The 25,466-nt window shown below is 36.8% G+C and overlaps 4 protein-coding genes across 12 annotated transcripts; 2 read left to right on the top strand and 2 right to left on the bottom strand.

The window, feature by feature from the left end:
- The first annotated feature begins 279 nt into the window (after nucleotides 1-279).
- LOC104000951 (phosphoinositide phosphatase SAC8) lies at nucleotides 280-11,655 on the top strand. Of its 7 annotated transcripts, none has more exons than XM_065172115.1 (20): nucleotides 284-604; nucleotides 1,560-1,634; nucleotides 2,323-2,450; nucleotides 2,624-2,715; nucleotides 2,900-2,957; nucleotides 3,832-3,888; nucleotides 3,972-4,005; nucleotides 4,280-4,360; nucleotides 4,512-4,618; nucleotides 5,668-5,754; nucleotides 5,830-5,907; nucleotides 6,997-7,061; nucleotides 8,088-8,186; nucleotides 8,385-8,427; nucleotides 10,330-10,438; nucleotides 10,521-10,593; nucleotides 10,694-10,787; nucleotides 10,935-11,021; nucleotides 11,166-11,232; nucleotides 11,373-11,655. In XM_065172115.1, exons 1-20 carry the CDS (start codon nucleotides 409-411, stop codon nucleotides 11,498-11,500), a joined length of 1,758 nt encoding a protein of 585 aa, XP_065028187.1. In that variant the 5' UTR covers nucleotides 284-408; the 3' UTR covers nucleotides 11,501-11,655. The 7 variants fall into 7 exon arrangements, with proteins under 7 accessions (XP_065028191.1, XP_065028189.1, XP_065028187.1 ...); XM_065172114.1 differs by having other exon boundaries at nucleotides 285-604; nucleotides 5,836-5,907; nucleotides 8,328-8,427; XM_009423117.3 differs by having other exon boundaries at nucleotides 286-604; nucleotides 8,328-8,427.
- A 604-nt stretch (nucleotides 11,656-12,259) lies between these two features.
- LOC135651915 (large ribosomal subunit protein uL13w) lies at nucleotides 12,260-14,704 on the bottom strand. Its single transcript, XM_065172544.1, has 4 exons — nucleotides 14,353-14,704; nucleotides 14,114-14,230; nucleotides 13,944-14,031; nucleotides 12,260-12,553 (listed from the first exon to the last, which is right to left on the bottom strand). The coding sequence occupies exons 1-4, from the start codon at nucleotides 14,622-14,624 to the stop codon at nucleotides 12,410-12,412; spliced, it is 621 nt and encodes a 206-aa protein (XP_065028616.1). The 5' UTR covers nucleotides 14,625-14,704; the 3' UTR covers nucleotides 12,260-12,409.
- Nucleotides 14,705-14,858: 154 nt separating this feature from the next.
- LOC135583209 (DNA-binding protein S1FA-like) lies at nucleotides 14,859-17,531 on the top strand. Of its 2 annotated transcripts, none has more exons than XM_065172545.1 (3): nucleotides 14,859-15,013; nucleotides 15,107-15,161; nucleotides 17,090-17,531. In XM_065172545.1, the coding sequence occupies exons 2-3, from the start codon at nucleotides 15,135-15,137 to the stop codon at nucleotides 17,303-17,305; spliced, it is 243 nt and encodes an 80-aa protein (XP_065028617.1). In that variant the 5' UTR covers nucleotides 14,859-15,013; nucleotides 15,107-15,134; the 3' UTR covers nucleotides 17,306-17,531. The 2 variants fall into 2 exon arrangements, with proteins under 2 accessions (XP_065028617.1, XP_009421389.1); XM_009423114.3 differs by having other exon boundaries at nucleotides 14,863-15,013; nucleotides 15,078-15,161.
- A 571-nt stretch (nucleotides 17,532-18,102) lies between these two features.
- LOC104000948 (importin subunit alpha-2) lies at nucleotides 18,103-25,349 on the bottom strand. Of its 2 annotated transcripts, none has more exons than XM_009423113.3 (11): nucleotides 25,228-25,349; nucleotides 23,769-23,988; nucleotides 22,341-22,494; nucleotides 22,037-22,139; nucleotides 21,546-21,730; nucleotides 21,011-21,090; nucleotides 20,106-20,256; nucleotides 19,895-19,976; nucleotides 19,745-19,803; nucleotides 19,364-19,669; nucleotides 18,103-18,535 (listed from the first exon to the last, which is right to left on the bottom strand). In XM_009423113.3, the coding sequence occupies exons 1-11, from the start codon at nucleotides 25,286-25,288 to the stop codon at nucleotides 18,371-18,373; spliced, it is 1,566 nt and encodes a 521-aa protein (XP_009421388.2). In that variant the 5' UTR covers nucleotides 25,289-25,349; the 3' UTR covers nucleotides 18,103-18,370. The 2 variants fall into 2 exon arrangements, with proteins under 2 accessions (XP_009421388.2, XP_065025812.1); XM_065169740.1 differs by lacking the exon at nucleotides 25,228-25,349 and adding an exon at nucleotides 24,892-25,191.
- Nucleotides 25,350-25,466: the final 117 nt, after the last annotated feature.

Raw genomic sequence — 25,466 nt, forward strand, 5'->3', positions numbered from 1 at the left:
TTCATCCAATAATATACATTTTGAAGATGTAAACCATTATATTCGCATTAACGAAACCACAAAATATTAACGAAAATGCCAATTGACGTCATATGACGTAGCACTTCATCAATCTGGACAGCTGAGCTTCATCAAGTTGCTGATCCTTCATCATGGATGCTTCCTTGAGACACCCAAGTCAATACCGTTCTTTTCATTGGCGGGATATCCGGGTCCACCTTGGAAACCGACACAACGCTGTTTCAGACACCTGGAGGCCGGTGGCGGAAAGTATAGCGTTGTGTTATTATTTGCTTGGTCTCCCCGTCGAGCCCCGTCGAGCGTCACGGGCCGCACTCCCCGTCGCCGTATCCGACCCGACGACCTCGACCAGAAGAAGGAACCAGCGATCATCTTCTTGGGTCAAGAATGGAGGGCGAAGGGGAGGAGCCGGGCGGCCATGGCGGAGGAGGAGCAGGAGGGCCACCCCTGCGAGCCTTGTGTTGCCGGGAGCTCAGCCTCCTGGAGTTCCCCGACCGGTACGTGATCCGATCCGTCGATCCCGACGGCCCAGACCACGCCTTCTCCATCGGCCGCTCTGATGGCCTTGTCGAGCCTCTCTTTGGTCAGTCCGATCCCTTCTCTCCCTATCGATCCCGCGATCGCATAGCGTTGACTGGTCTCTTGTGAATTTTGTGATTGGCTGTCGACTTGTGTATCTAATTCCGTTAAGTTATCATTCACTAGTAATTTGGGACTTGGGTACCAGATAAAAGATTGAAGGACTACTAGAACAAGTAATGATTTGGGATGAAGGTGAAAGATTCTGAAAGCATCAAGATGAACTTAGGAAAAATTTACTCAATATGCAAATCACTGTGAGGAAACTGAAGGAGGAGCTCAAATTTATCTTAGTATGTCTGGTAAGAGTTGGGAAGGAACCAAAACTTCATAATAGGTCTATATAATATCACACTCAATAGAGCGCTGGCAAATAAAATTTGACACCCACCTTGTTGGTTGGGTAGTAGAGTGTGAGCTTCAGTGTGACAGTTTAATTTGCTTCCATGATATTTACTTGTCATGGGTACAAGTCACTGAAATAGCCTCCGCCCCCACAGGTAAGGTTGCTAAAATTTTCACTTTCCAGAATTTGCGTTACCGGGTGCCCTTGAGCTTGGATCATTCTCTTTTTGGCCTTCATAATCGTAGGTGGAATAGTGACGGTTGTCAATTAACATTGAAAAAGTGATGCATCTGCTGGAATAATATTATTTGACTATTAAAATTGAAAAAGTGATATATATGCCTTTCATTTATTATTCCAAATTATCGATTTTAAACCTTTATTTTGTTGAAATAGGCCAAGAAGACCCTGCATCTAACTCTGAGGTCAAAGGTTGTTTTTGTTGATTTAGGTTGTTGTGGTTTGATATTGAAGTTAATTTAACATATTTGCAAATTAGATACTATGTTGATTACTTTGCCTAATGTAATGAGAAACAAGTTTGTTTTATATTTGAAGTCTATTATAAATGATAAATAATTCACTTTGTGTTGATGCCTCTTTGTCAATGCAGAAGATCTTAGTTCTTTAACTCCTTCTAGAGTCTCAACAATTTATGGAGTGCTTGGGATTATCAGGTTGATTGCAGGTACTTTCCATCATCAATTTATTTTCCAAACATAGTATGTTCCAAACGTTGTATCAAGTTTAGCAGCAAATTAAATGTCATGTTGCTTCAAGGTTTTAGACATGGAACTTGAATATAACAGAGTCATATTCATTATTTGTCTGTGATGTGAAATGTTTTGCTAGGAGTGACCGAGAAGGATAAATTTATTCAGTACCATATATACTTTGGTATTTGTTGTTCTAACCATGTTTCCAATTTCTTCTTTTTGTTGCTACGTCAGTGGAAATTCTTAGAGGGTGAGTTTGATTAGCTGTAAGATTATTTTGTTCCCCATGGCATTCCAATGTCAGGAACAGAATCTACATTATTTTGTTGTCCATGGTGTTCAAATGTGTGGAACAAAATCTCCACATGCAGGGTCCACCTGTCAAGAACGCATATTTGTAGATTCTGCATCAAATGAGCTCAATTTCTTAAAAATTCATTCTTATTTGATATTGGTGAATGTGCTTAGGATCTATGTAGATTTTCCCAAGAACTTTGTAAATCAGGGATCATACTGAATGATGATCCTTGGGAGCTTGGACTCGCATAGCAGTCACAATTTATGCATTTATTGGAATCCTGGATATACATCGGCTCATATTTTCATCATCATCTTCTTCATTTTTTTTTCACTTGAGCTGAATGTTCTATGTTTATCCAGGAACATATGTGCTACTTATTACCTCTCGGAAGGAAGTTGGTACTCATCTCAATTCCTCCGTATTCCATGTTACATCAATGAGATTTTTGTCCTGCAATGGGGCTTTAAAGCATTCAACTTCTCAAGAAGTATGACTTATTAATTGATTGGTTTTTAATTTGATTATAGTCATTATGATATTCTTGACAGGCTTATTCTATCAAATGCTCTAAAATCTAAATAGAAGGGAGGATAGAGTTCCAGTTTGCTGTTTCTTTGATCAGCTGATCATTCTTCTAATCGTGGTTTGGCTTTTATGCAGAAAAGAGATGAGGCTTACTTTATGTCTCTTCTGAGAACCATAGAATCGACCCCTGGTTTATATTATTCATATGAAAGGGACTTAACACTCAAGTAAGTAATATGCCTATGCTAGTACGATAGCTCGTTTGAACTTGGTTCTTGAAGTCATTATATTATGGTCATGCAAGATTTACTGTATTGCAAGTGTTTCCTTGGTAGTAATTGTAAAGTATCAATAGTATCCATTACACTAAAATTTCATTATGCTAAGCTTAACTAATGACTGAAATTCTAGCTTACAGAGGACATGCAAGTTGACCGAAGAAAGGATGCACAAGCCACTGTGGAAACAGGTCAGCTGGTGTGGATTTTTTATTACAGGACAGATTACTTATGTGACATGTTCAGCACGTTTCAATGATTTGTTTATTTACTCCATATCCCTGGTAGCTAAAATTCATCAGTCATGAAACTTTGTTATAATATAGAGACGTAGGAGACTCTAAAAATTTAATTTGCATGATATATACATATATATAATCTTGGGGTTCTTAATTCGATTGGAATATGGAATATAAGTAAATTGTGCATCATTGTGATTCCAGGAAACAATTATTTTTTGGGATTAAAATCAGTGATTTATTAGTTTGTTTTAGTGCTACATTCTTATGTTAGGAATAAACAAATTTTCTTGTTGGCCATGTCTAAATGAAAATCCAGGTCCATCTGCCTTCTTTCTTGAGTACAATTTTCCTTCAAAATTTGAATCAGTTCATTTAGTTTCTAAAAGGATGCTTCAAATTCCTTCAACAATTTGATAGGTTGTAGTGCATGTTTTATGAGTATAATAAATTGCCTGTAGAGACAACCTGCACCAGGCTGCCTGTTTTTTGAATAATCAGGGTCCAATATATATCTTATTGTGTTTTGTGCATCTTGTCCTGTTTGAAATGATATCATATAATAATACTATGAGAAACTTCTAAGATAATTAGGTTCGATATGCTCATCAGGGTGTTCATTAGAAAATCCTTCAGATGATAGAATCATTTTGACTGTGAAAGAGTCTCAACTATTATGGGATCACACTTGATGATTAGTTATATGTAATTACAGTGACAACAATAAAAAGCCATAATGCCTCAACTATTTGTGGTCAGCTACATGGCTTTTTCTTGCCATTGAGATTTATTTTATGTACATAAGTTCAGTTTTTCTCGTCTACAGGCTGACCCACGCTTTATATGGAATCACAGTTTGATGGAGGAGCTTATTGAGAATAAGGTAACAGATATTGTAACTGAAGTTCTCTGACGATGCCAATTGTGTTATCTCAAGTACTCATGTCTTTCTGGATATTTTTGCAGCTTGATGCCTTTACCATTCCTGCGATACAAGGAAATATCCTGAGTTAGTTGTTGTCATTCATAAAATGAATATTTGTGAAGTTGCTCTCTTTCCATATATTAGCTTGTCTTGTTTGTATGCATTTGTTTTTATAGTACATTTTCTCAAATGTGAGTTCACATGTTACCCCATACTTCAGTGCATGTGCATGACTGCCAATTTAATTGGTGGGTTGCTGGATGAACTTTTGCATTTTTACACAAGTTGCCTCTTTAGCTATCTTTTTTCATGTCAAGATACTTGAGAAGTTTTCTTAACATTGGATTAGGCTTTCAGTCTGTGCAATTCACCCTTAAAGATTCACCTGCCAGAATCACATTGATCTCAAGAAGGTGCAACCGTCGTCTAGGTATGGTTGAACACAGAGCATTGGCATGTGTATTTGTTTGTCTGATTACATGGAAGCAAAAAATATATGCTGATGTTCATATGCGCATTATTGCTTGATCTTGGTTAAATTTTGATGTGGTATGCCCATTATGGTTCTTAAAAAAATCCAGGAACTAGAATGTGGAGAAGAGGAGCAAATCTGGAAGGATCCACTGCTAATTTTATTGAGACTGAACAAATTCTAGAGTTTGAAGGTTATAAGTCATCGTTTTTACAGGTGATCTTGTTGTCTAATTGCACAAACATAGGTTAGCAAATCTCATGATGGTCATCATGTTCAGGAGGTCATGTATGAAGCTTCTGTTTGCAAGCATTTTGCTTGTTTCTTGAGAAAAATAATCAACTCTGTAGCAAACCAATCTGACAAATGATAATGTCCAATACAAAGCATCAGTTACATTTTTGTAACAAATATCACATGAAGCAAAAGCAGCTGAGACTTACATCATTTAATAGTTTTGTTGCTTTATATTATGGTTCATGAATATGCTTGGCATGATAATCAGTGATCAGCCATGTTTTCGATGTGGTTTTTAATAACTTTGTGATTATAAGCCAGCTGATTTAAACAACATGATTATGGCATTGGGGAATTAGAAGGATGACTCTTGTCTAAAATACCATATATGTCCATCGTGGTGGCAGTAAGTAAATCAATGGAGAAAGAGTAATCATCCTAGAATATGATTTCAAAAATGAATTTGTGCTTTTTTGATAGTCAAAATATATGGATATGACTCTTATAGGCACACATATGTGTTCATGGAATTTTTCAGATTAATACACGTAGAAAAAACTAAAAGCGCAGGATAATGATACACTAGCTGTTACATATTTATGAACTTTCTGATGGCTAGGTTTGAATAGAGCATGGTTACTTTGTTTATTTTCATCTGATATGCATAATTTTTTTTTACTTCTGAGGTGTATAAGAAAAAACTTGATCTCAAAAAGAGAAGGAATATACTCTTGAAGGTTGATGTTTACATTGCTTCTGACATTTAGTGAGATCTTCTTCTTGCTTCCGTAGCAAAACAGAAGGGACCTTTTAAGCACACAGTCATGTAAAAAATTTAAAAGGGGTTAATAGGTACAAATACTGTCTCCGTCCTTCACAGTTTTTGTTATCTTCTACTTTACAGGCATGCATATGCTAACAAGTCAATGATATTTCTTTAGGTTTCCATGTTTGTTAGTGTTGTAATGTGTTACCTCATTAAAGAACTGCATTGGGTTTTCCTTTATGGCTCATTATATGTATTTTAGATTCGGGGTTCTATTCCACTTCTGTGGGAGCAAATTGTTGACTTAAGCTACAAACCACGGCTCAATATTATTAATCATGATGAAACGGTAAGAATGTCACACTGGCATACTGCAAATTGTGAAATTTCTTCCACAAATTATATTTAAACCTGTTTCTCGTAGCCAAAGGTTGTTGAGCGCCACTTTCGTGATGTGATGCAAAGGTATGGGGAGACGATTGCTATTGACTTGACTGATAAAGTAAGTTTTGGTTTGCTCTTTTTATCTTTCTTATGATATTTTATCTTATCTTTGAGAATTTCATTTTTGATACATGCCCTGTCTGATGTCCTGATAGTCCCACATCAGGAATTGATGATTGGTTAGACTAGTATGTATGGCTAGATGGGTCTACTTATCTACTATTAATAAATTATGCTTATTATTTTAGTTCATGTGAATCTAGACAAGTTATATATAAGTTATTAGATCAGTGATCTATTGGGCTAGGTCGATAAAGTTGGTACTAGAAGACCTCTTGGATCATTCCATGTGGGTTAACATGGATCAAGGTATGTTATGTTGCACACACTCGTATATCCAAGTTATTGGGTTGATGTATTTCATTATAATCAGGTAATAACATCATTAGTATGTCATAATGAATGGAATGATTTTATTTTAACTACTGATTGGTGTTGACATTTTATAACTCTAGATATAGTTCAAGTGTTTCTTTATCAGTTAAGTGTGGCTTATATGCATTCTTATACATTGCTAACAAAATCTATAATATTTTTTGTACAGTACTTGTCAGGGAGTTTTTTGTTTTACATGCTAACTTTTCATCAGAATAGTTGTTCTTTAGGAGATTTAGCTCACAAGAAATTATTCTAACCTGACCTGTACTGTCAGCACTGTTATAGAGTGTTTTACAATCATATCCTAAACCCTACATTGTTTTATTACTTGGTGTCAGGAACTTTAAATACTTGGTGACAGGTTCTTGGCAGCTTTGGGTGAGGGGGATTTGTCATATAGCTCCAAATGCTAATTGGTGTGTTACAAGATGTATATAAGTGTCTAGGCAATCTAAGCAAACTTTTGAAGGTTTTCCTAAATGCCAACAAATTAAGGTGAACATGGAAAATTCTGGAAAATTAAGAGAGAATGTTAGATATACAAAGCTTATTAGCCAAGAAAAAAAAAAATTCTGGTAATTGATAAGTACCGAACATTGCAAGGTATTCTCTATTGGTTGAACTCTTTTCAGTGCAGGGAGGAAAATTATTGAAGGATATAACCTAATCTTGATAATCCTTCCCTTAATTTTACTTGATGGTTTTGCAGGAAGGCGATGAAGGTCGGCTCAGTGATGCATTTGCTGCTGAGATGGAAAAACTTCCGTATTGTAGGTATTGGCAGAGTTACTTTCTATAAGTATTTGGGAATTCAATTATGTCAATCACTATTATTGTATTAAGCAGCTGAATTTTATCTTTTCCTCACATTCATTAACCTGGTTGCTTATAACCACTTCTGGAGATGGTTATACAATGTCTTTGATGAAACATTATCATTAATGAATTTCTTAAGAAGGCTCAGTTTGTATTAAGTTCTCTTGAAGGACCATAGTGTTAACTTTTAAATATATGGTAAACAACAATTACACAAGTTAGTTGGATAGCTAAGAGAACTTATTTCTATTCATTGCACCCGTCAAATTGCATACACATTCACCATCAAAGAATCACCTCAACTATGAAAACCAATATTTTTAAAAATAATGGGTTAATAGAACAACAGCTCTTGATTTTATGCTATGGAAGTGATAGTCATTAGATTAAATTCTATGTTATGTACTGAATTGACAAATCTATTTTATAGACTAACCAAAACTATGGAGGTAAACTAAATGTTTGACTTACCATGCATGGTTAAAATGTGGATCTGATGGCAGCATCTATGTGTATGAGTTCATCTGGCTGATCAGTGTATATAAATGAAGTACCATGGCCAGTGATTATGAAGGCTAGGTATGATATGATCCATTTGTAGTTAACAATTCAAAAACATAAAAAAAGTAATAAAATTAGCAAGAATCATGTTTAATCGATCTGTTTGGAATCTATTCTCAAAATTCCTTATCATCGTCTTTCACAGCTGCATCCTTTATCAGTCTTATGACTTCCTAGTATTACTTAAAACTGTTGTTGTCATTTGGATCTTTTATCCATGTTGGAGGCTCCCATTCCTAAGTACTAGGGTTCTCTTTTTCTTTTTATTGCAGTTACAAAAGTAAGCTTGAATAAAGAGGATAATATGTGGACAATGAATGGAAGTTGCATATCATGAGTTCTGTGTACATTATTTTCTTCTATTCTAGTTTAGATGGTCATTTTTCAATATAATTGATTGCTTTAGTATGTTCTGTCTCGCAGATATGTGCCTTTTGATTTTCATCATACATGTGCCAAAGGGAATTTTGATAACTTGCAACTTCTTTATGATCAAATCAAAGAAAATGTGGAAAGCCAAGGGTAATTTAGTTAAACAAAGTATCAGCTCTGATTTCTAATGCAATTGTATTCCCAGATAATGTTTCATTTGCCATCCTGAATGTCAGCTGTAATTGTTTGCAAGTAATATTTTCTTACTGCATTATTGTGCCAGCTGAGCAGATATCTTTTGATCAATACTGATGGGGAAATACTAATAGAGCAGAATGGAATTCTCAGGGTTAATTGTGTTGATTGCCTGGATCGGACAAATGTTACCCAGGTTTGTGAAGGAAATTCTGATCTCAATTTTATTGTGTTTAAAATCTCGGAGGAATTTGGGACCGTAGATCACTAAACTTCAGTGAACTGGATCAATGTTAGGTGCATATCTTATGCAATCTTGTGAAACAAATTTGGTATAATTCAGAAGATCTTACACAGATCTAATTTTCTTTCAACTTTGTCTTATTTTTGTCTGCTTTTTTTATTTCTCCCCATCTATTTTGGCATGTCTATGGATTTTTCTGGCACTAGCTTCATGATTGCAACATTATTTTAATGCTTATTACTTATGTAACTGGTATCTCATGAACATGCCACTGTTCACAAAGTAGAGAGGAGAAAAGGACTACTGCACGGTCCCATTTGCCCAAACACAAACGTGACTTGCAAGCGAGAGCAATCTGGGAGCCGGGAGTTAGTTGAAAATGCACTTCCGGCTGTCAGTTAAAAAAGGACCTAGGTGGGCTTATGAAGCCATAACCTGTGTATTGGACAGACCTGAACTGCCCAAAAAGGGGCAGTCGATATTCCGGTTCACATCTGGACCAGTAAATATTGTCCAGTATATGTGGATCGGGGTGAAATTAAGAATCATCAATCAAACTATGGTGCTTCACTTGGTTTTGAATTTTGAATCATATATAGTGAGCTATTTGAAGAGACTGCTTTCCTGTGATAGAGATGATAAAGAATTGATGTGTTACAGAATCTAGAATCTTGGTAGCAGTACAAACAAAAGAAGAGAAATAAGAACCCCAGTGAACTAGGCTAAGATAGGTGACTTTGCAAATTGGTCATGTTGTCATTTCTGTATAGATTTAAGCAAATTTCCATGATATCCATTGTAGCTGAGTATAGCCGAGTTTTCATTGTTGTGTTGGTTATGAATGGAGCATTGTCACAAAGTCAACATATGATTCTTGTGCATGTTGACATAGATGTACGCCATCATATCATCTGAAATCTTTATTGCAAAGTTGTTGGCGTTTCCAAAAAACTACTTTCAAAGAAATTTAAATGCTATAAGTATGTTCATTGTTAGAGTCTTGGATATGTGTTGCCTACCCTTTGCCTCAAGAAAAAGAAAAAGAGACATGGAAGGGATGCCGAAAGGGTCATCCATCAAGTAATTCTTTAGGTTTTGATAAGCAATGTTTCATCATGAACAGGATTTCAACTGCTTACAAAACATTTATTCTTCTGAATCTTTTGACAATATCACTAATTGCCATCAGATGCTTATCATTTTAAGTCAATCACATGTTTTTCAGTTTATATGATGCAATTTATTTTGTACTCCTTACTTTTGAAATTTTGATGGATGATAATGATCAATCAAGTACTTTCCCTCTCTAATCAGACGTAGAAATCTCTTCTTATCAAAGTTTGATGGAACAGCCTGCACTCATGATTTTTTTCGAAAAATTACAATTATCACACATGAGGCACCATCAGTTCATTGAATTGGAGCAGCCAATCAAATCAGTTATATCTTTTGACTTATAGATATTGCAGTTGCAATAGATCTTCAGTATGAATTAGTCATTTGCAGCTGACACTGTAGGCAACATGTATGCAGAATGTAATAGCCTTTTTGAGCCAAATCTTAGATTTGGGAGAAAGATATCTTTATGTAATCCATCCAGTATGACGAGTTGAAGTTATAGCACCCAATTTAGTTACTGTAAGATGGTGCTGTTGAGTATCTATCCATTATGGTCATTCCATTTCCAAATTCTTAGAATGTAGATCATAAAGAAATTTTCAACATTTTTTATGAGGCCTTCTGATCTTCATGTTGTTCTCTGTAACTGCTGGAAAAAAAAATGAAATAAGTGTCTTCCATTGTATCTGAATTTTGTTGTTGAATAAGTCTCAGAACCTTCTTTCCTGCTTGCAGAGTTACATGGCTAGGAAATCATTGAATTTACAACTGCAGCAAATGGGGGCATTTTCATCAAGTGAATGTATATCCATGTATAGTGACATCTATGAAAAGTTCAAGATATGTAAGGAAATTTCTGCAGTATATTTTGCATCACAAGCTTTTCTTGTTGAATTTGTAGTCTCTTATGTTGTCATATATGTTAGTATGGGCTGAGCATGGAGATGAGATAAGCTTGGAATATGCTGGAACTCATGCCCTGAAAGGGGACCTAGTACGGTAAAGTTTTTGATCTATCATTTTTCCGTCAATCTGCCGAAAATGCAAACACCTGATGCTAACTTGCTGGATGCTAACTTGCTGGCTTCATCATATTCAGATATGGAAGACAGACTGTAAGTGGAATGATAAAGGATGGAATCAGTGCTCTCACACGATATTACTTGAATAACTTTCAAGATGGCATTCGACAAGTATGCAATTCCAATGAGCAATATTTATTGTTAAATCTATATTAGACTGTTTATTACATCTTTAGCATTTCACCTTTACTGTAAGCCTGTAAACTGGAAAAAATTGGAAGAGTGAAGTCTCACACATTCATTTACGATGCCTCACAGGATGCATTAGATCTCATTAGCGGTCGTTATACCATCAGCCGAAGTGGTCCCTCTCCTTTCCAGCTTAATGGGTTTGAATCATTATCAGTGAGCCATTCATGCATTGTCTTAATAGCTTATTTTTTGTCTATTAGGAATTTATTGTGAAGGTCATTTGGGTTAGTTATCTTGAACTGTTTTCTGCTTAAGTGTTCTTTTATTAAGCATGCTTTATTATTCATCCGCAATCAGTATCTTCCAGTCGCCTCGGCTCTCATCGTGGGAGGTCTCACAATGACAACGTTCACACTAAATCAAGGTCTATCTGCAATTTTGCTTGTATTTTCATTTTTCTTGCATATATATATATATATATATATATATATATATATATATATATATATATATATATAATTTATTCAACTTGTTCTTGTGTTGTTGACTATATTTTGTTACCAGTGGGGCGCAGCACACAACATTTTATTTCTTCTGTACTCTGGGCTGGGTTGACGGCCGGAGTAGTGGCTCTTGTTAAAGCCAATGGGAAGCAGTTCTGCTCCAGGCCACGCTTGTGTGGCCTATTGTAAGTTAAAACTTGTAGATTTACGTTATTCAATTTTGGACATTTTGGATGGTCTCACTTCCATTTGGCACGTATAACCATGTGACTCCCAATGAAATTTTTGTATGTTCCAAATGTAGTTCACTGGAAAAAAGATTTATTATTAATTTTGGTTTTCAATGATTTTATGTCACTGATGATACATAGTTTTGATCATTTGATCATTAAATATCGCATAGAACTGACATCACCAATAGGTCTTTATTTTATTTTGCTCGAACATGAGTATGGTATACAACAGTTTTACTTATGGTTAAACCTGTCTCCATTCTCTGGCCCTATAAAAACTATTGCAGGTACTGATTACCAACGTTCTATTATGTGGACACACACAGAATATATATATATATATTTACCAACCTCGTAAAGAATTATGCACTTTGGACGATGGATGTACCTATCAATTTTATCATTTCAGATTAAGAGAGACTTGACAGACTTATGAATCATTAATTCTCATGCTCCTCAATCAATATGAGACTAGGGAGTGAGTTTTGCTCAATCGATGTGCAGATCTCGAACCTTCCTTCTAGTGTCAATCTTATAAGGGATCATTTAATCGATCAACTATTAATGCGACCTATAAGCTTACGAGGAATTATTCATTTTGAACGATAGACATATTTTACCGTTTCCGACGGACTTATGAACCAACCCTTCGTTCCCATACTCCTGATCTTATCAATGTAATTATATAGAAAGCCAATTAATTAAGGGTCGATAGTTAACATCCAACACAAGGTTTATTTTGAAGAAAACCGAAGTCGCAGGTTACACAACGAAAGCACGATAAATTTTAGTCTGGCTAAATAAAAATGACAGTCAGGCTGCTAATTTATGGGAAAAAAAAAAGAAGTGACGTGATGTAATCAACTCAGTACTTCAAAGGAGCAATGATGTCGAGCTGAGAACCAAGCTTCTCCTCGGCGGTCTTCTCTGCCTTCAATCTAAGCTTTGTGAGCTGCTTTCTCCTCTCATAAGCCACCTTGGCCCTCTCTTTCCTCTTTGCCTCCAGCTCCTGTACACACATCATTTGCACGTTTGGTCAATTAAACCATACAGTAACTAGGTTTTGCACAGCAATAAGAACTCTGAAACCTCAGAAGGACATCTCAAGCAACTCCTTCCAAGGGGTAGTAAACTGTAGGACAAACTGAAAGAAAGAATAATAAATGCAGTTATACTATCAATTTATTTTATATCTTCTGAAGCAACCTATCTTCATTAGCCTTGTCATGCATACAACAAGTACAAACAAGAAAGCAAACTGCTTGACAAAATCAAAACAACAATACAAAAGCATGTTATACTCTCAACTAATGTATTCTGAAGTGAACTCATCTTCATTAGCCTTGCCATGCAATAAAATGTACAAAATGAAGTTCTCCTAAATATATTTCAGGACCTAAGAATGCAAAAAAAGGAGCTGTTCCATGTATGATGCTTCCATAGGCAACCTCGAAACAGGACGCAAACTCAAAAACAGATTTATATACACACAGTACATATACACATAAGGAGAGGCCAGATGGGTTATTAATAAGTTAATCTATAGAAGTTAAAACAAATGAATACATGTGCAGTTCAAACTATGCATACAGCTGACAATAACAAACTAGAGAAAAATTCTAACTTTGTCAATTGATAGCTTTGCACCAGACAGGCATTCATTATGGCTAACAAGACAGATGAAACGTATTCTGTATTTGTGAGATTAAAAAATAATGACCAAGGAATGAAGACCATTTACAACAATAGCACTAAAATCAAAAGTTTGTCAGCATCTCACAGAAATGCATCTCTGAAAACAATGGATTGCAATGCAGGCTGTAAAGATCATCAAAAATGGGATTTTTTAAGAGTCAATTTATTGGTAACCAGTGAGTCAGCTCAAGTAAATATGTAATTTTTTCCATGGGTTGCAGTCCAGACATTATCTCAAATTTCCAAGCAAAGTGCAATTAGAGCATTCCCATGCAAATAGTTGGGATGTTAGCTTGAAATTGCACAAAAATAATCTAATATGAAATAAAACCTTAGATGTTGAAAAACCATTATGGTCATATTGAATAAGGGAATCGAGATACAACCAATAGTTTCACCTTGAATCCAATTTCACTCTGAATCCCAGACAATGAAGAAAAACAAAGACATCACAGCCTAAGTCAAAACAGGCTCCTTATCAGTTAGAAGATACTAAGCTATGATCACTAATGCAGAGATCAAATCATCTATTACCAAAATAGTAAAAATGTAGCAACTTGCCAAATTAAGGAAAAGAAAAGCTTGAATCTTAATCAACAAATAGCTACCACAAATGATACAAAGGAACCAAGCAACAGTATAAGGCACATTTGTGATTAAGGTTAAAACATAAAAGAGAGAACATTGAGTCAATTCAATCTCACCTTAACGGTATCATAATAATTCCACCCAACCTCGGATGAGAGTCGACCTAGCAAGCAGTACCTATGCCCAGGCTGAAGTCTCAATACCCTAAAAGCAACACACCATTTCATGAACAAGATGATACAACATCAATGCATTTCTAGAAATTATTTGAACAAGTACACCATACTTGAGGGCGTCTGGAATAACCATCCTCTTTATCTTATCATACGGTGGTGGCACCCCCTCGTACGCTTTTAGCCTTGCCAATGCCGCAGCCCCACGTTTGGTCTTGTGAGGAATCATCCTTAAAATGGAAAACATGAAGTATAAGTAAATCTCTTAATCACCAAATCCATTCAAATAAAGGAACTTTCGGCACGATTGGATCTTAACAATGCCATATGTGGAAGAAAGACGTTTGATTACCCACGGATGGTACGCCAGAGGATCTTGGCCGGAGCGCGGAAGTGGATGGGGCCGTGGGAGGGCTTGGTGTTCATGCGCTTGCGGAGGAAGCGTAGGTACTTCATCTTCTGGCGGACAAGGCCGCCGGAGAGGCAGATTTCCTCGCAGCGGACGACCACCACGCGCTGACCATTGAGGAGCTCCTTGGCCACGATCGACGCCAGCCGGCCCAGCATGTGGTGGCGCGCGTCCACCACCACTCGCCGCGCGCACAGCCCTGACCCTGACACCATGGCGACGGCCTTCGCCTCCTTCAACACCTCTCCCAAAAGACTCGTCGTCCGCTTCGGCCGGCCTTAGCGTCGTGGTGTGCCTGCGCGCGCTCTTTTATACGCCTTGACAACTAGGGTTTTGCTCTCCTCTCGGGTCTCGGTATCGTGGACCGGGTCTGTTTCGGATCTTTTATTGACCGATCCAATATCCACCAGAATAAAATGAGGTGCTCATCATATATATATGTATATATATATATACACACACGTACACGCGGGGGCAGGGAGTAGGTAGAGCACGGCCACTGCGTAAAATATTTGTTGGGTACTCGTTCATCTTCTCTACGGATTCGTTGCTTCCTTCCTCGATTCGTACCGCCGCAGATCCACTCGGATCGTAATCTCCGCGAGTACGAAATTTTCTTGTCTATTCCTGGGTTTTTCTTTCCGATTCTTGATTTTGTTATCTGCCAGTGTCTAACGAGTTCTTGCGACTGGAAAAGGGACGGGATTTTGGTGAGATCCGTCGCCATGGATGAACAGTACTCGGATGCAGCTGTAAGGCTTCGTCGTCCTTTTGTTTTTGAGTTGTTGTTGGTGCCTGGATTGCGTCTAGGCTTTGATCTCATGTGTAATTTCTGGATCTGCCATGAATCTTTTTGGGGGAAAAAAAGAATGTTTTGATCACGAGGGATTGCCTTTTCTGAGATAGTCGTATTAGGGCGAATTAGCGGATTAGTGATGATCCTTTTGGGTTGTGATTTGGAGTTTTGTCGATGGTTTTGTTGCTAATTTGATTTAGCGGGATCCGTGATTCGATATTAACGGAAAAGGGTTTGTTTGAAGATTCTATCTGATGTTTCTTGAGTTTTCTCGAATGCCAATTACATCATGTCAAGGGTTGTTGCTGGTCTTTAATATACTTTGGCCCTTTTTTTTCGTGATTTACTGTTCCGTTACTTGAGTATTTAAGAATAATATGTGATAGACAGCATATTGATCTCCGATCGAGTCTTGTGTAGTAGAATTCCTCTGTTTTACTTTCCTTTCAGTTTCATCTCTCTTGTAGTTGTATTTCCTATATATCCATAGGTCAGTTCGGTCTCAACTTAGTGGAGCTCCTTGCTTTGCAATATCTAGCTTCTCCTTGCTTGCTTAGACCTTGTTTTCTTATCTAGGTTTTCATTTTCTGAATGTAAAAAGGTGTACTTTATTTCCCAGAAAAATGGATCTTGTCTCAATTATATTAGCAACTTGGCTTTTGACATGGATACCTAATCCTACTAAGTTGGATTTAATTCCTTTTGGTAACTGGCTTTTCTTAATGAACAAGTGAAATCAACATTTGAATTTTTTATCAGCCTTACCTGGACATGTGCATAAGAAATTGGAAAATCTTTAAGTGACAAAATCTGTATTTAAAACTTATTTTCTCGTTTGGATAGATTGGGTACATAGCTGTGAATAGCAAAAAATGTGTGATGCTTGAGAGAACATTCTAAACCATATATCCTCCGTTAACTAATTGGCTTAAAGTTGTAGATCATTTTAAACCCCTCACTGATGTGGTTTAGATACTGAAGAGTGAAGACTGTACTTGCAGCTAATGCTGGAAGATAATCAGTTAATCACATCAAATATCTTTAAAAAATCAACAAATTCATCTCCATTCATTTCTAGGAGAGATGATATCATGTTTGAGCAATGAGCCTTTTCCTCTTCCGGTGAAGGAAAATACCATCTTTAGATTGTTGCCTTTTATTCTTATTAAGCGCTGTTGGGATATTTCTTTAGAACCACCAGCTTTCTTCTGGTGGCTACCTATGGAAGAATAATTAGCTGAAAATGTACATAACAAATGATTTAAATTAAGTGCTAGGGAAGCTCCCTTTGGATATTTTGATAACCCAATTTCACATGCACATAGTATTTGCTTGTTAGTGATTCATCACATGTTTTCAGCTGGAAGGCTTTCATTCTCTTCATGTGTTATATTTGCACACAGAAAGCTTAATGTTATTGTGGTATTGATTTTTCAGGGAGAAACTGCTGTTGTGTCTGTACTATGGATTGAATGTATAATGTCTTGCTATCACAAGAGCTGAATGATAATCAGAAAACAGCTTGATTACCGAAAATTGATTTAAAACATCTTTACTGACTTCTGGCATTGCATATATGGATTTTTAAATTGATTAAATTGGTCTGTGCCCACTATCTGAATGATGTGTTAATGTTGTAAAATGTCAAAAGTTTTTATTTTTACCTACTGTATCGCCTTTGTCCCATGGAGTGGTGGTATGTGTTCTGTGAATCTTATATGTTCCGAACAGTGGAAAATCAAGATGTTTGATTGACAGATTTTGAAAACCAACCAATTTATCATGACAACATTTGAATGAATATGGTTTAATGCAAATATGTTTTCCTGCTGCTTTCTCATCATTTCCTTTATTTGATGTGTTATTAACTTGTGGAATCAACAGGGAAATGTGATCAGGGAGCAAGCAGCTAAAGGGTTGAACCCAGGGTTGGTGGTCCTGCTTGTTGTGGGGGGCCTTCTGCTGCTCTTCCTCGGCGGGAACTATGTTCTCTATATGTATGCACAGAAGACCCTTCCGCCAAAGAAGAAGAAGCCAGTCTCAAAAAAGAAGTTGAAGAGGGAAAAGCTCAAGCAAGGGGTCTCTGCACCGGGAGAGTAAAAATAGTCTTCATCGTAACTTTGCCTCGGAGTCGTTCTACGCTAATCCCCAATGATGATTTTGCCTTTTGGCATGCAGAAAGACTAGTAGTTAGGAATTTGAGGTGGGTTGAAGTCCCAACTGAATGGTTTATTGTATTATCATGTTGCTTAAACCGACTCCCAACTCGTTGTCCAAGTCTTCAATCTCGTCTTTTTATCATCATGGTCATCATCACTATATTTTATTTCTGCTACTGATCTGACACATTGCATCTTAAATTTGTTTCATGTTGATCGGCATGAGGATTGTTGCTTGAAGCATTCAAGAATCACGATCATTGTCATAAATTCTGATGCTGTTGATAGATAGCCATACACATCATTATCGTATCGAAAGCATGCAGGTAGCAGTTGCAAAACAATTTGTCATGTAGTAAGTAGCATAATAACTTTGGTGCCATTCATTGCACGCCACGTGTTCGATGTAAACACCTTGGCACCAGCTTCCGCAAAGCTGAAGCCCCCTAATAATCGGAGGATCCATGTCGTTAATTGCAGACTCGGATTCTGCAGCGTCTGTATACATTATTATTCTCCGAAAACAAGCTCGATGCTTGCAGAGGGTTAATCTTTCGCATGGCTGCTGCAACACATGCAAAGAAGAGTTCTTCAAGACAGGTTTCCTTCGCAGGAGAGATGATGATGTCGTGGCCACGACAGCTCCATCGCGATGATGACATCATCTGTCTGCGACGGTAATCCGGCCTGAAGCCCTCACCAATTCAGATTTTCAGGTGATCTCCACTTTCTAAAAGCTAAGCAAACAATAAAAAAGCTGTAATATCCAACTGTTTTCCAAAAACTCTTTTAACATATAACCTCTTTCACATCCTGAGTCTTGCGATAAGTCTTGGTTAAACAAGACCCTTTACGATGAACAATTGATTAAATGTATGATCATTACTTACATTGACACTCGACTCATTCTGCAAAAAAGACCTCAGTTTATGCATCAAACAATGGCAGCAGCGAGGAACTGAACGGAAGGATGTAGAGGAAGGCAGTGCCGACGAAGCAAGCATTCTTATTCGTCGAGGCCGTAGTCTTCCCCAAAGTACTTGTCCACCAAACCATTTGCCATGTTTCTCATTTCCTCGTTCTCATGAAACTGGAATGTCTCCATTGCATCGATCCCATCCTCCCTTTCGACCAGCTTTGGACCTTCCCCATTTGGCATTCCCCTCATGACCTGTAATAAGGTAAATGCACCTCCTAAGGAACAAACAAGACTCAAGCTTAAATGAAAATTAGATATCCAGCAAAGCTGCAAATTGTTTGATATTACAGCAGATGTTGCATTGCATATTTCGTACCATATATCTTTATTTCGCTATATCCCAACCATGCATTTGTCATATCATATATTTACTTTTTTTTCACTACTTTTGTTTGAGGGCTGGATTTATGGATGAATGACAAAAGAGGTTCCAAGCATTCAACATGCAGCTGTATCTGCAAAATGAGAAGTGATATACAAAGATTTTTTTTTTTCTCTTGTTTTTTTTGGAAAAAGAGCCACTGCTGGATATTTCAACAAAAGGCAGTACCAAGAAAGTTGGTGCATGAAGCAATTAATTTACTTTAAGGACAAGGAAGCAACAATTCTCCAAGAGGCAAAAAAAAGAGAGACCAATTTCCCAAGAAAAAGAAAAAGAAAAGGTGTGCATCCCCAGGAAGGAAGACAGTTCTAGACTTCTCTTCTTAAATAAGTCACCTCTCCAATGTGCAACCGTCTAGTCCAATAACTAGTATTGTTCATTCTAGGAAACATAACCTTCATAACTGAATAGTATTTCAAGTCACCAATTCACTTTTTCATAGTTAAAGTTGAGATCAATGTATCATATATTATGGCAAATATGTATCGAAATAACCTTACCATAAATCACCTATAATATAGATATTCCAAACTATAGTGATCATCACCTAGCCATCGATTGGAAGAAAAAGGAAGAAAAATTAATCAGGCAGAATAATCTTCAGATGAATATCCCATAACAAAGTAAGATTTCCTCACCAGCTCCAAAAACTGGAGTCCCAACTTTGCGCTTTGTATATCAGCAGATCTAACCAAATGTATAAACGCAGAAATGCATTCACGGTTGACAAGTGCCACTAAATGATGCACAATTATGCTTGGCTGCTCTGCATTCTTTGCTGGGGCAACACAGAGGTTCCCTAGAGTATATGCAACTTCCTTTCTGATGTCAAATGGTGCACTTGTTAGAAGATGTATCATTAAAGGTGTGGCCTCACTAGAAAATATCAACTCCTTGTGTCCAACTGATCCTGCTGCTATATTAGATAGAACCCATGCAGCCTCCTAAATCATTAGATTTTTTTTAATTAAAAAAAGATACCTAACTTTCAAATTCTAATGATGATGAAAAGATAATACCTTTTTCAATACTCGATGCTCACTTTTTAAACATTTTATCAACCCCAATAGTATTTGGTCTGGAAACTAAAATGTGTTAGTGGTCTGAGTTAAGCATCAGAATAAAGCAAGATACATGGATATAATAAGATAGAGAAAGTATGCACCAACCTGTAGTATTATGTCCAATGACAAGGACCATGTCGGTCATATAGCTATCAGCAGCTACTAGATTACCTAAGCTGCGAAGCACCTGCATAAATGAAATAATCATCTATTACAGAGAAAAACTGCAACCATTTGAGCAACTGCAAATAAACACACCCTACAAGATTAAAATTAAATTTAGGACAAAAAAATTCAATCTCATTAATATTATTACTGGAATGAGCAACTGCAAACTCTCAGAGGAAGCTAGCTTTCCAACTAGAAGATGAACAACATCACTTTTCACCAGCAAACTAACAGCAGCTTCTGAAAGAGCTGAAAGATATACGATTACCCATGCCACTTCGGTGGCCAATTCATCGTCCCTGCCAAAAATCAACAAGTTATTTACATGTGTACACTATTCAACAGGCATTATGGGGAAAATAACAATGCTGATGAAGAATGTTTGCAGATGCAGAAATGAAAATAACACAGCAGGTTAGTGAAATAAGCATAAAAATTTATGAACAAAACAAACAGTTATATTACTAAAAGTGGGTTTAGGGTTTAGATGTTAATATTATTTAAACAAACTACATGTAGACATAACAAAACAGTTATATTACCACATGTTGCACTTGTGGATATAACATTTCCCTTAATGTAAAGTAACTTGTGGAGCTTGTGGAGCATGTTACTTTCAGAATATGTAACACCAAACACAATGACCAAACACCAAACACCAAATGTAAAGTAACTTGTGGAGCTTGCAAATTCATTCCACTTAACATTTCCCTTAAGGTTAGGCATATATGTTATTCATAGCAATTAAATTCTCATAATTTTCTTCCGGCTATAATAGCATTTCATTTCCTTTTGAGATATGACAAGCTCACATAGTTGATGAAATGCGTATCAAATGTGATTTCATCATGAAAATGCACAGCCTTTCATGTACAATCTCAAACATGATAGATTTTTTACATCATGAAGGAAATCACAGTCCCAAAATCTATAATTAGTTTGTTTAGTCTTTAGCACAACCCTTCCACTGAACTTTAATTTGGAAAAAACTAAAAACTTCATGCAAACCTATGAAAAAATGAACCAACAACGAGAAACCAAGCAAACACCTACAAGTTTCTTAGGTGTTGTATGATTGCATCCAGCACCCCCTTGATTCTTGTAAGTTCTGTCGCAGCATTAGGTTGAGGTCCCTGCATATAAATGTATCACAATTGAAGGCATTAAGTCCAACAAAAGATTCTATTAAACAATGGAAGTAATCAGCACAATGTTATTTTTTTTATCTTTCAGTATGGTTTACTTTTAACTTGCAACAATATAACTATAAGATAGCTCTAATATAATTTTTGGAATCTCACATGACACTGAATGTGAATGCCCTAATAAATAAAACAAGCTCCTTTTCCAAAATAACTTTTCTTACTCTATCATAAGAATCAACAAGAGAAAGCGATAACCTGTCCAGGATACACAACTATCTTGATTATTTATTGCTAAATCCTATGATAAGTGGGACAAAAGCTGAAAGTACAATATTTTTTATCAGATGACCATTATTGATAGGCCACATTTACACAAAGCAAGAGTTATTTTTCAATTGTCTTGAAAACTAAATTTGCTAGAGTTCACTCAAACATAGTATGACCTTAATGAGATTTGATAAGGCCCAAGAAGCTGTCCTTGCTGTAGAACCTTTATCAGACATCATTAGACGTGCAAGGGGTAATAAAGCTCCTTGTGCAAGTAAAATGTTTCTCAACTCATCTCCTTCACCAGCAACATTTCCCAATGCCCAAGCACACTGCTCAGCAACAGGCACCGAGCTCTTCTCTAGCATATAAAGGCAGGTTAATGAAAACAAATCAGCCACAGAACAAGGTTTCATGAACAAATATGATTCAGTAAAACAAATCAGCCACAGAAGTATCAATTTTAGCAACATAATTAATAAAATATTTCAACTCAATATATCAAAAAACCAATGATGGAAAAAGAAAATGTCACACTCCATAGGAACAACCTTTAAAAGCTTAAAACTGTTCACAATTAAGAATATAAACCACGTCCAAGAATCCAAACAGGAAAGTAAAGCAAACAAAAGCTATGCGGGTAGTCAACAAAACAAGAGCAACAAACCTCCAAGGTGGGCTACAAGCAAAGGTAATGCAGGCACTAACGACTTTGTTTCTTCTGGTTCCCCAGCTGCTATATTAGTAAGGCACCAAGCTGCCTCAAGCAACTATACAGTGACCAATAAGACAATGATATTAATAACATATGTATGTTCAGAAAGTAAAAAGAAAAAAGATTTCTTCTTTTGCATTGCAAGAAGAGTGTCACAACAGCCATTCTAAAACACAGTAATTGAGTGTTACATCCATCAGAACAAGCATTTCCAGTTCCAAAATATTACAATAGAGAATTACTGTAGAAAGCAAACCTGTTCATCTGGTGATCCAAAAGATAAGCACTGCACCAGGAGAGGAACAGCTCCAGCTTGGAGAGCTGCTTTGACAGGAGGAATTTCAGATTTTGATAACAACCGCCTCAGTGCACGTAGTGCCTCTACTTTCTTCTGTGCAGCCCCTTTTCCACTGAAGGTTAAAGTAAAATTCTTCAAGGTCAAGCAGAACAGACATGCTCCATCCAAAGGAAAGCTAAGTGCTAGGTCTACAGATATACATACATACATATGTATGTATATATGTATGTATGTATGTACACACACACATATATGTATGTGTGTTAACCTTTGCAAATGCATTTACCAAATCCAAGAAAGCATTAATGGGTTCAAACAAAGATAAGAATGACTGAAGCATCCACTTTTAGTTGTTTAATCTCTTTCATGTAAATATTTATGGGTACTAACGACATGTACAAAATTGACAAAAATCTAAGAAAAAGATAAGCTTTCAAGTTTCAACTATACATGGTTAAAAATTTGCCTAAATTTTAAAGAACAACTTAAAATTTCATGTTGAACTATTGAGACCACATTCCAGATTTCTATGCAACAATGACTTTGTAACGACCTTACAAAAACAAGAAAAGAAAAGCATGTTGATAAATAATGTTAAACCAAGGGAAAACAATTTGAATTTCTTGCTGAGAGAAAATTGTGGTTTCAAAGTCTCAAGCCAAAGGAAAATTTTACAAAAGGCTAAAACAAACCAAAACAACAATTACTGGGTAAAGATGAGTATGCAATAAGAACAAGAGTTATGTCATGGTCAAGTTGAGCTGTAAATGACAGTGTCATGGTTGTACCATTCACAAGCCATGTATTGTTCTACCTAATGTTCATTCATAACATATCTTTAGCAGTTGCCAGACAAATCATACTGATGCCTACTGTGTGCCAGCATGTTATGGTATTCACCAGTGTGCATCAACATGCACCAGGATGCACAATGCACAATGCACAAACTAGTCCTGTATTACATCAGCATTGTCCAAGTATTTCAAGTGGAACGATCTGTATTTGCTACAGTACATGCAGATCTCGGATCCATTGTTCAGATAACAATACCAGGGACTTCAGTGATACATTACAACATTATCTGGAACAAATTGAAGGGCATAATCATGAGCCAAGTCAAGCCTCCAACTATGTCTTTGATTTGCAGGCAGTTTTTCCTCATTAGTGTACTACATAAGCTTGCTATATTTAAGAAAGAATGAAGATTAATATAAATTTTAAGGTAAATTATTAATTAGATATGACAAAAACAATCAATAGACTGAAAATTCTTAAAAAAAAGACAGGAGCAGCAATGCATACATCTGATATCACTGATACATGATCTTTTAGCATTCAAACATAACTGCTATCATGCAAGCCTACTCAGTCATAGAAAGTTCATACTGATTTGTCATAGCAGATTTCAAATCCTCTATAATTTGAGAAGCTTGAGCATTCAAAACTGCTCTCTCTTCATCAATGTTCATGTTACCCTCCAGCGAAGCTTCATTATCATCAAAAAGTGCTTCTCGGCACAAACGTTTTGTCCGTATTAAAGCCTCTCTTCTTTCTTTTCCTACAGCAACAGCAAGCTGGCGCCTCCGCTGTGCAGAAGTATTGTGCACTGATGACCAAGACTTTAGCATCAATATTCATCATAATAACAGATACGTTGGGTTGAAGATACGCTAGTACCCACATACAGATCAACCTCTACATCCCAACTAGAAGATGAAATAATACAACCAAAGACTAGGAGGAGTGAGTACATTTGTCATCACAATTTTCCTATTAACATGAAGATTTTAATATAATAATCAACACAAAAAATAAACCACAGGTTTTAAACTATAAACAGGCTTGCAGTCTGAATATTACTTAGGTTTTCCCTTTTGGCTACATTTGGCCAATAGGTCCACATTTCAGGGTACGAGGCTTTGCAGGACAGAGGTGCATTATCTAAAAGGTCCATCTGCTTGTATAAATCTAACTAGTTATTTTAGACATTCCCTGATAGGTTACAAACTGAACCAATTTAGATTCTCAATTGCACATGTTGAATTTTATATAAGCACTTGTAACCATCTAACATAGCACCAGCAAAGAAATTCTGCTTCTTTGCCACAAAATAGTGAATTAGCTCATGATGTTAAAAAAAAATCATATCGAAAATAATGATATATAGAAACAAAGGATTGATGGAGAATAAGAATTGTAACTTGGATTGGTCCCATGATTAAGTTTAACAGTCAGATAGTAAGCTTAAAGTTTTTACGTAGTTGTGCTACTTATATCAATAAACCCATTTAAACAAGTCGTTTCTTAAAGTCCATGAGTTCTCTAAACAACCTAACGAATAATAACTGGTGACATTTTTGTGGACAGTGCCCTTGCAAGAGGCTCTAAACAACCTAAATGAACCTAAGGTCATAGTTCAACGTTTGATCTATTGAAGGAACCACCTGCATCGATCACAACTCAAAACCCTTATTCTAATCCCATATAGGGGGAAAAAAAATGCAAATACCCTCTAGTCTCCAAAGGGGAAAACCTTGACATAGCTTTAGCATCAGGGAGAACTTTCCGCACTACTGCTCATTACAGGAGACCAAGTCCCAGCTCCCATAAATGGGAAACTACTGCAAAACCTCCGAGTAAAAACCGCATCTTTATTGCAGCCCGTCCCACCGCCTCCAATTCCACGCCTGCTAATGCACTAAGCGATAGCCAACCGCGGGTTCAATTGGATTCTCTGTTTTCTAGGGCTTCAAACTCTCAACCACGTGCAAGCTAAGAATCAAGAAATACATGCCAAAGGATGAATCAAGAACGACGACGAGTGGGAGGTAGAAAAGGACGAGACCTGAAGTCTTGATGGCGTTCCGATGGTAGGAAGATTGAGGGGAGACGTCTTCGTCCGCCATCTCTCTCTCTCTCCGTCCGTCTCTGTCGCTGCCGTCGGTCGTAGTATAAAATGAAAATAGAGCGAAGGATTACTGGGGCGATTGGAGGAATTTAATGGGCCCATAAAGAGCCATCGTTCACACGGTTCGGTTTGAGCCAGATTGGGTCAGCACCTCAACCGGGCCGATCACATATAAC

The sequence above is a fragment of the Musa acuminata genome, chromosome BXJ3-10 (assembly GCF_036884655.1).
Source record: "Musa acuminata AAA Group cultivar baxijiao chromosome BXJ3-10, Cavendish_Baxijiao_AAA, whole genome shotgun sequence".
NCBI lineage: Eukaryota > Viridiplantae > Streptophyta > Magnoliopsida > Zingiberales > Musaceae > Musa > Musa acuminata.

Coding starts and splice junctions, on each gene's coding strand:
- LOC104000951 (XM_009423117.3), top strand. CDS start 409: ATGGAGGGCGAAGGGGAGGAGCCGGGCGGCCATGGCGGAGGAGGAGCA. Junction 2,958..3,831: donor ACAAGCCACTGTGGAAACAG/GTCAGCTGGTGT, acceptor TCTCGTCTACAG/GCTGACCCACGCTTTATATG. Junction 3,889..3,971: donor AGGAGCTTATTGAGAATAAG/GTAACAGATATT, acceptor ATATTTTTGCAG/CTTGATGCCTTTACCATTCC.
- LOC135651915 (XM_065172544.1), bottom strand. CDS start 14,624: ATGGTGTCAGGGTCAGGGCTGTGCGCGCGGCGAGTGGTGGTGGACGCG. Junction 14,032..14,113: donor GTTATTCCAGACGCCCTCAA/GTATGGTGTACT, acceptor TGTTGCTTTTAG/GGTATTGAGACTTCAGCCTG. Junction 12,554..13,943: donor ATTATTATGATACCGTTAAG/GTGAGATTGAAT, acceptor ATGTGTGTACAG/GAGCTGGAGGCAAAGAGGAA.
- LOC135583209 (XM_065172545.1), top strand. CDS start 15,135: ATGGATGAACAGTACTCGGATGCAGCT. Junction 15,162..17,089: donor AACAGTACTCGGATGCAGCT/GTAAGGCTTCGT, acceptor TGGAATCAACAG/GGAAATGTGATCAGGGAGCA.
- LOC104000948 (XM_009423113.3), bottom strand. CDS start 25,288: ATGGCGGACGAAGACGTCTCCCCTCAATCTTCCTACCATCGGAACGCC. Junction 22,495..23,768: donor AAATCTGCTATGACAAATCA/GTATGAACTTTC, acceptor TTTAACCTTCAG/TGGAAAAGGGGCTGCACAGA. Junction 20,257..21,010: donor ATACAACACCTAAGAAACTT/GTAGGTGTTTGC, acceptor GATTTTTGGCAG/GGACGATGAATTGGCCACCG.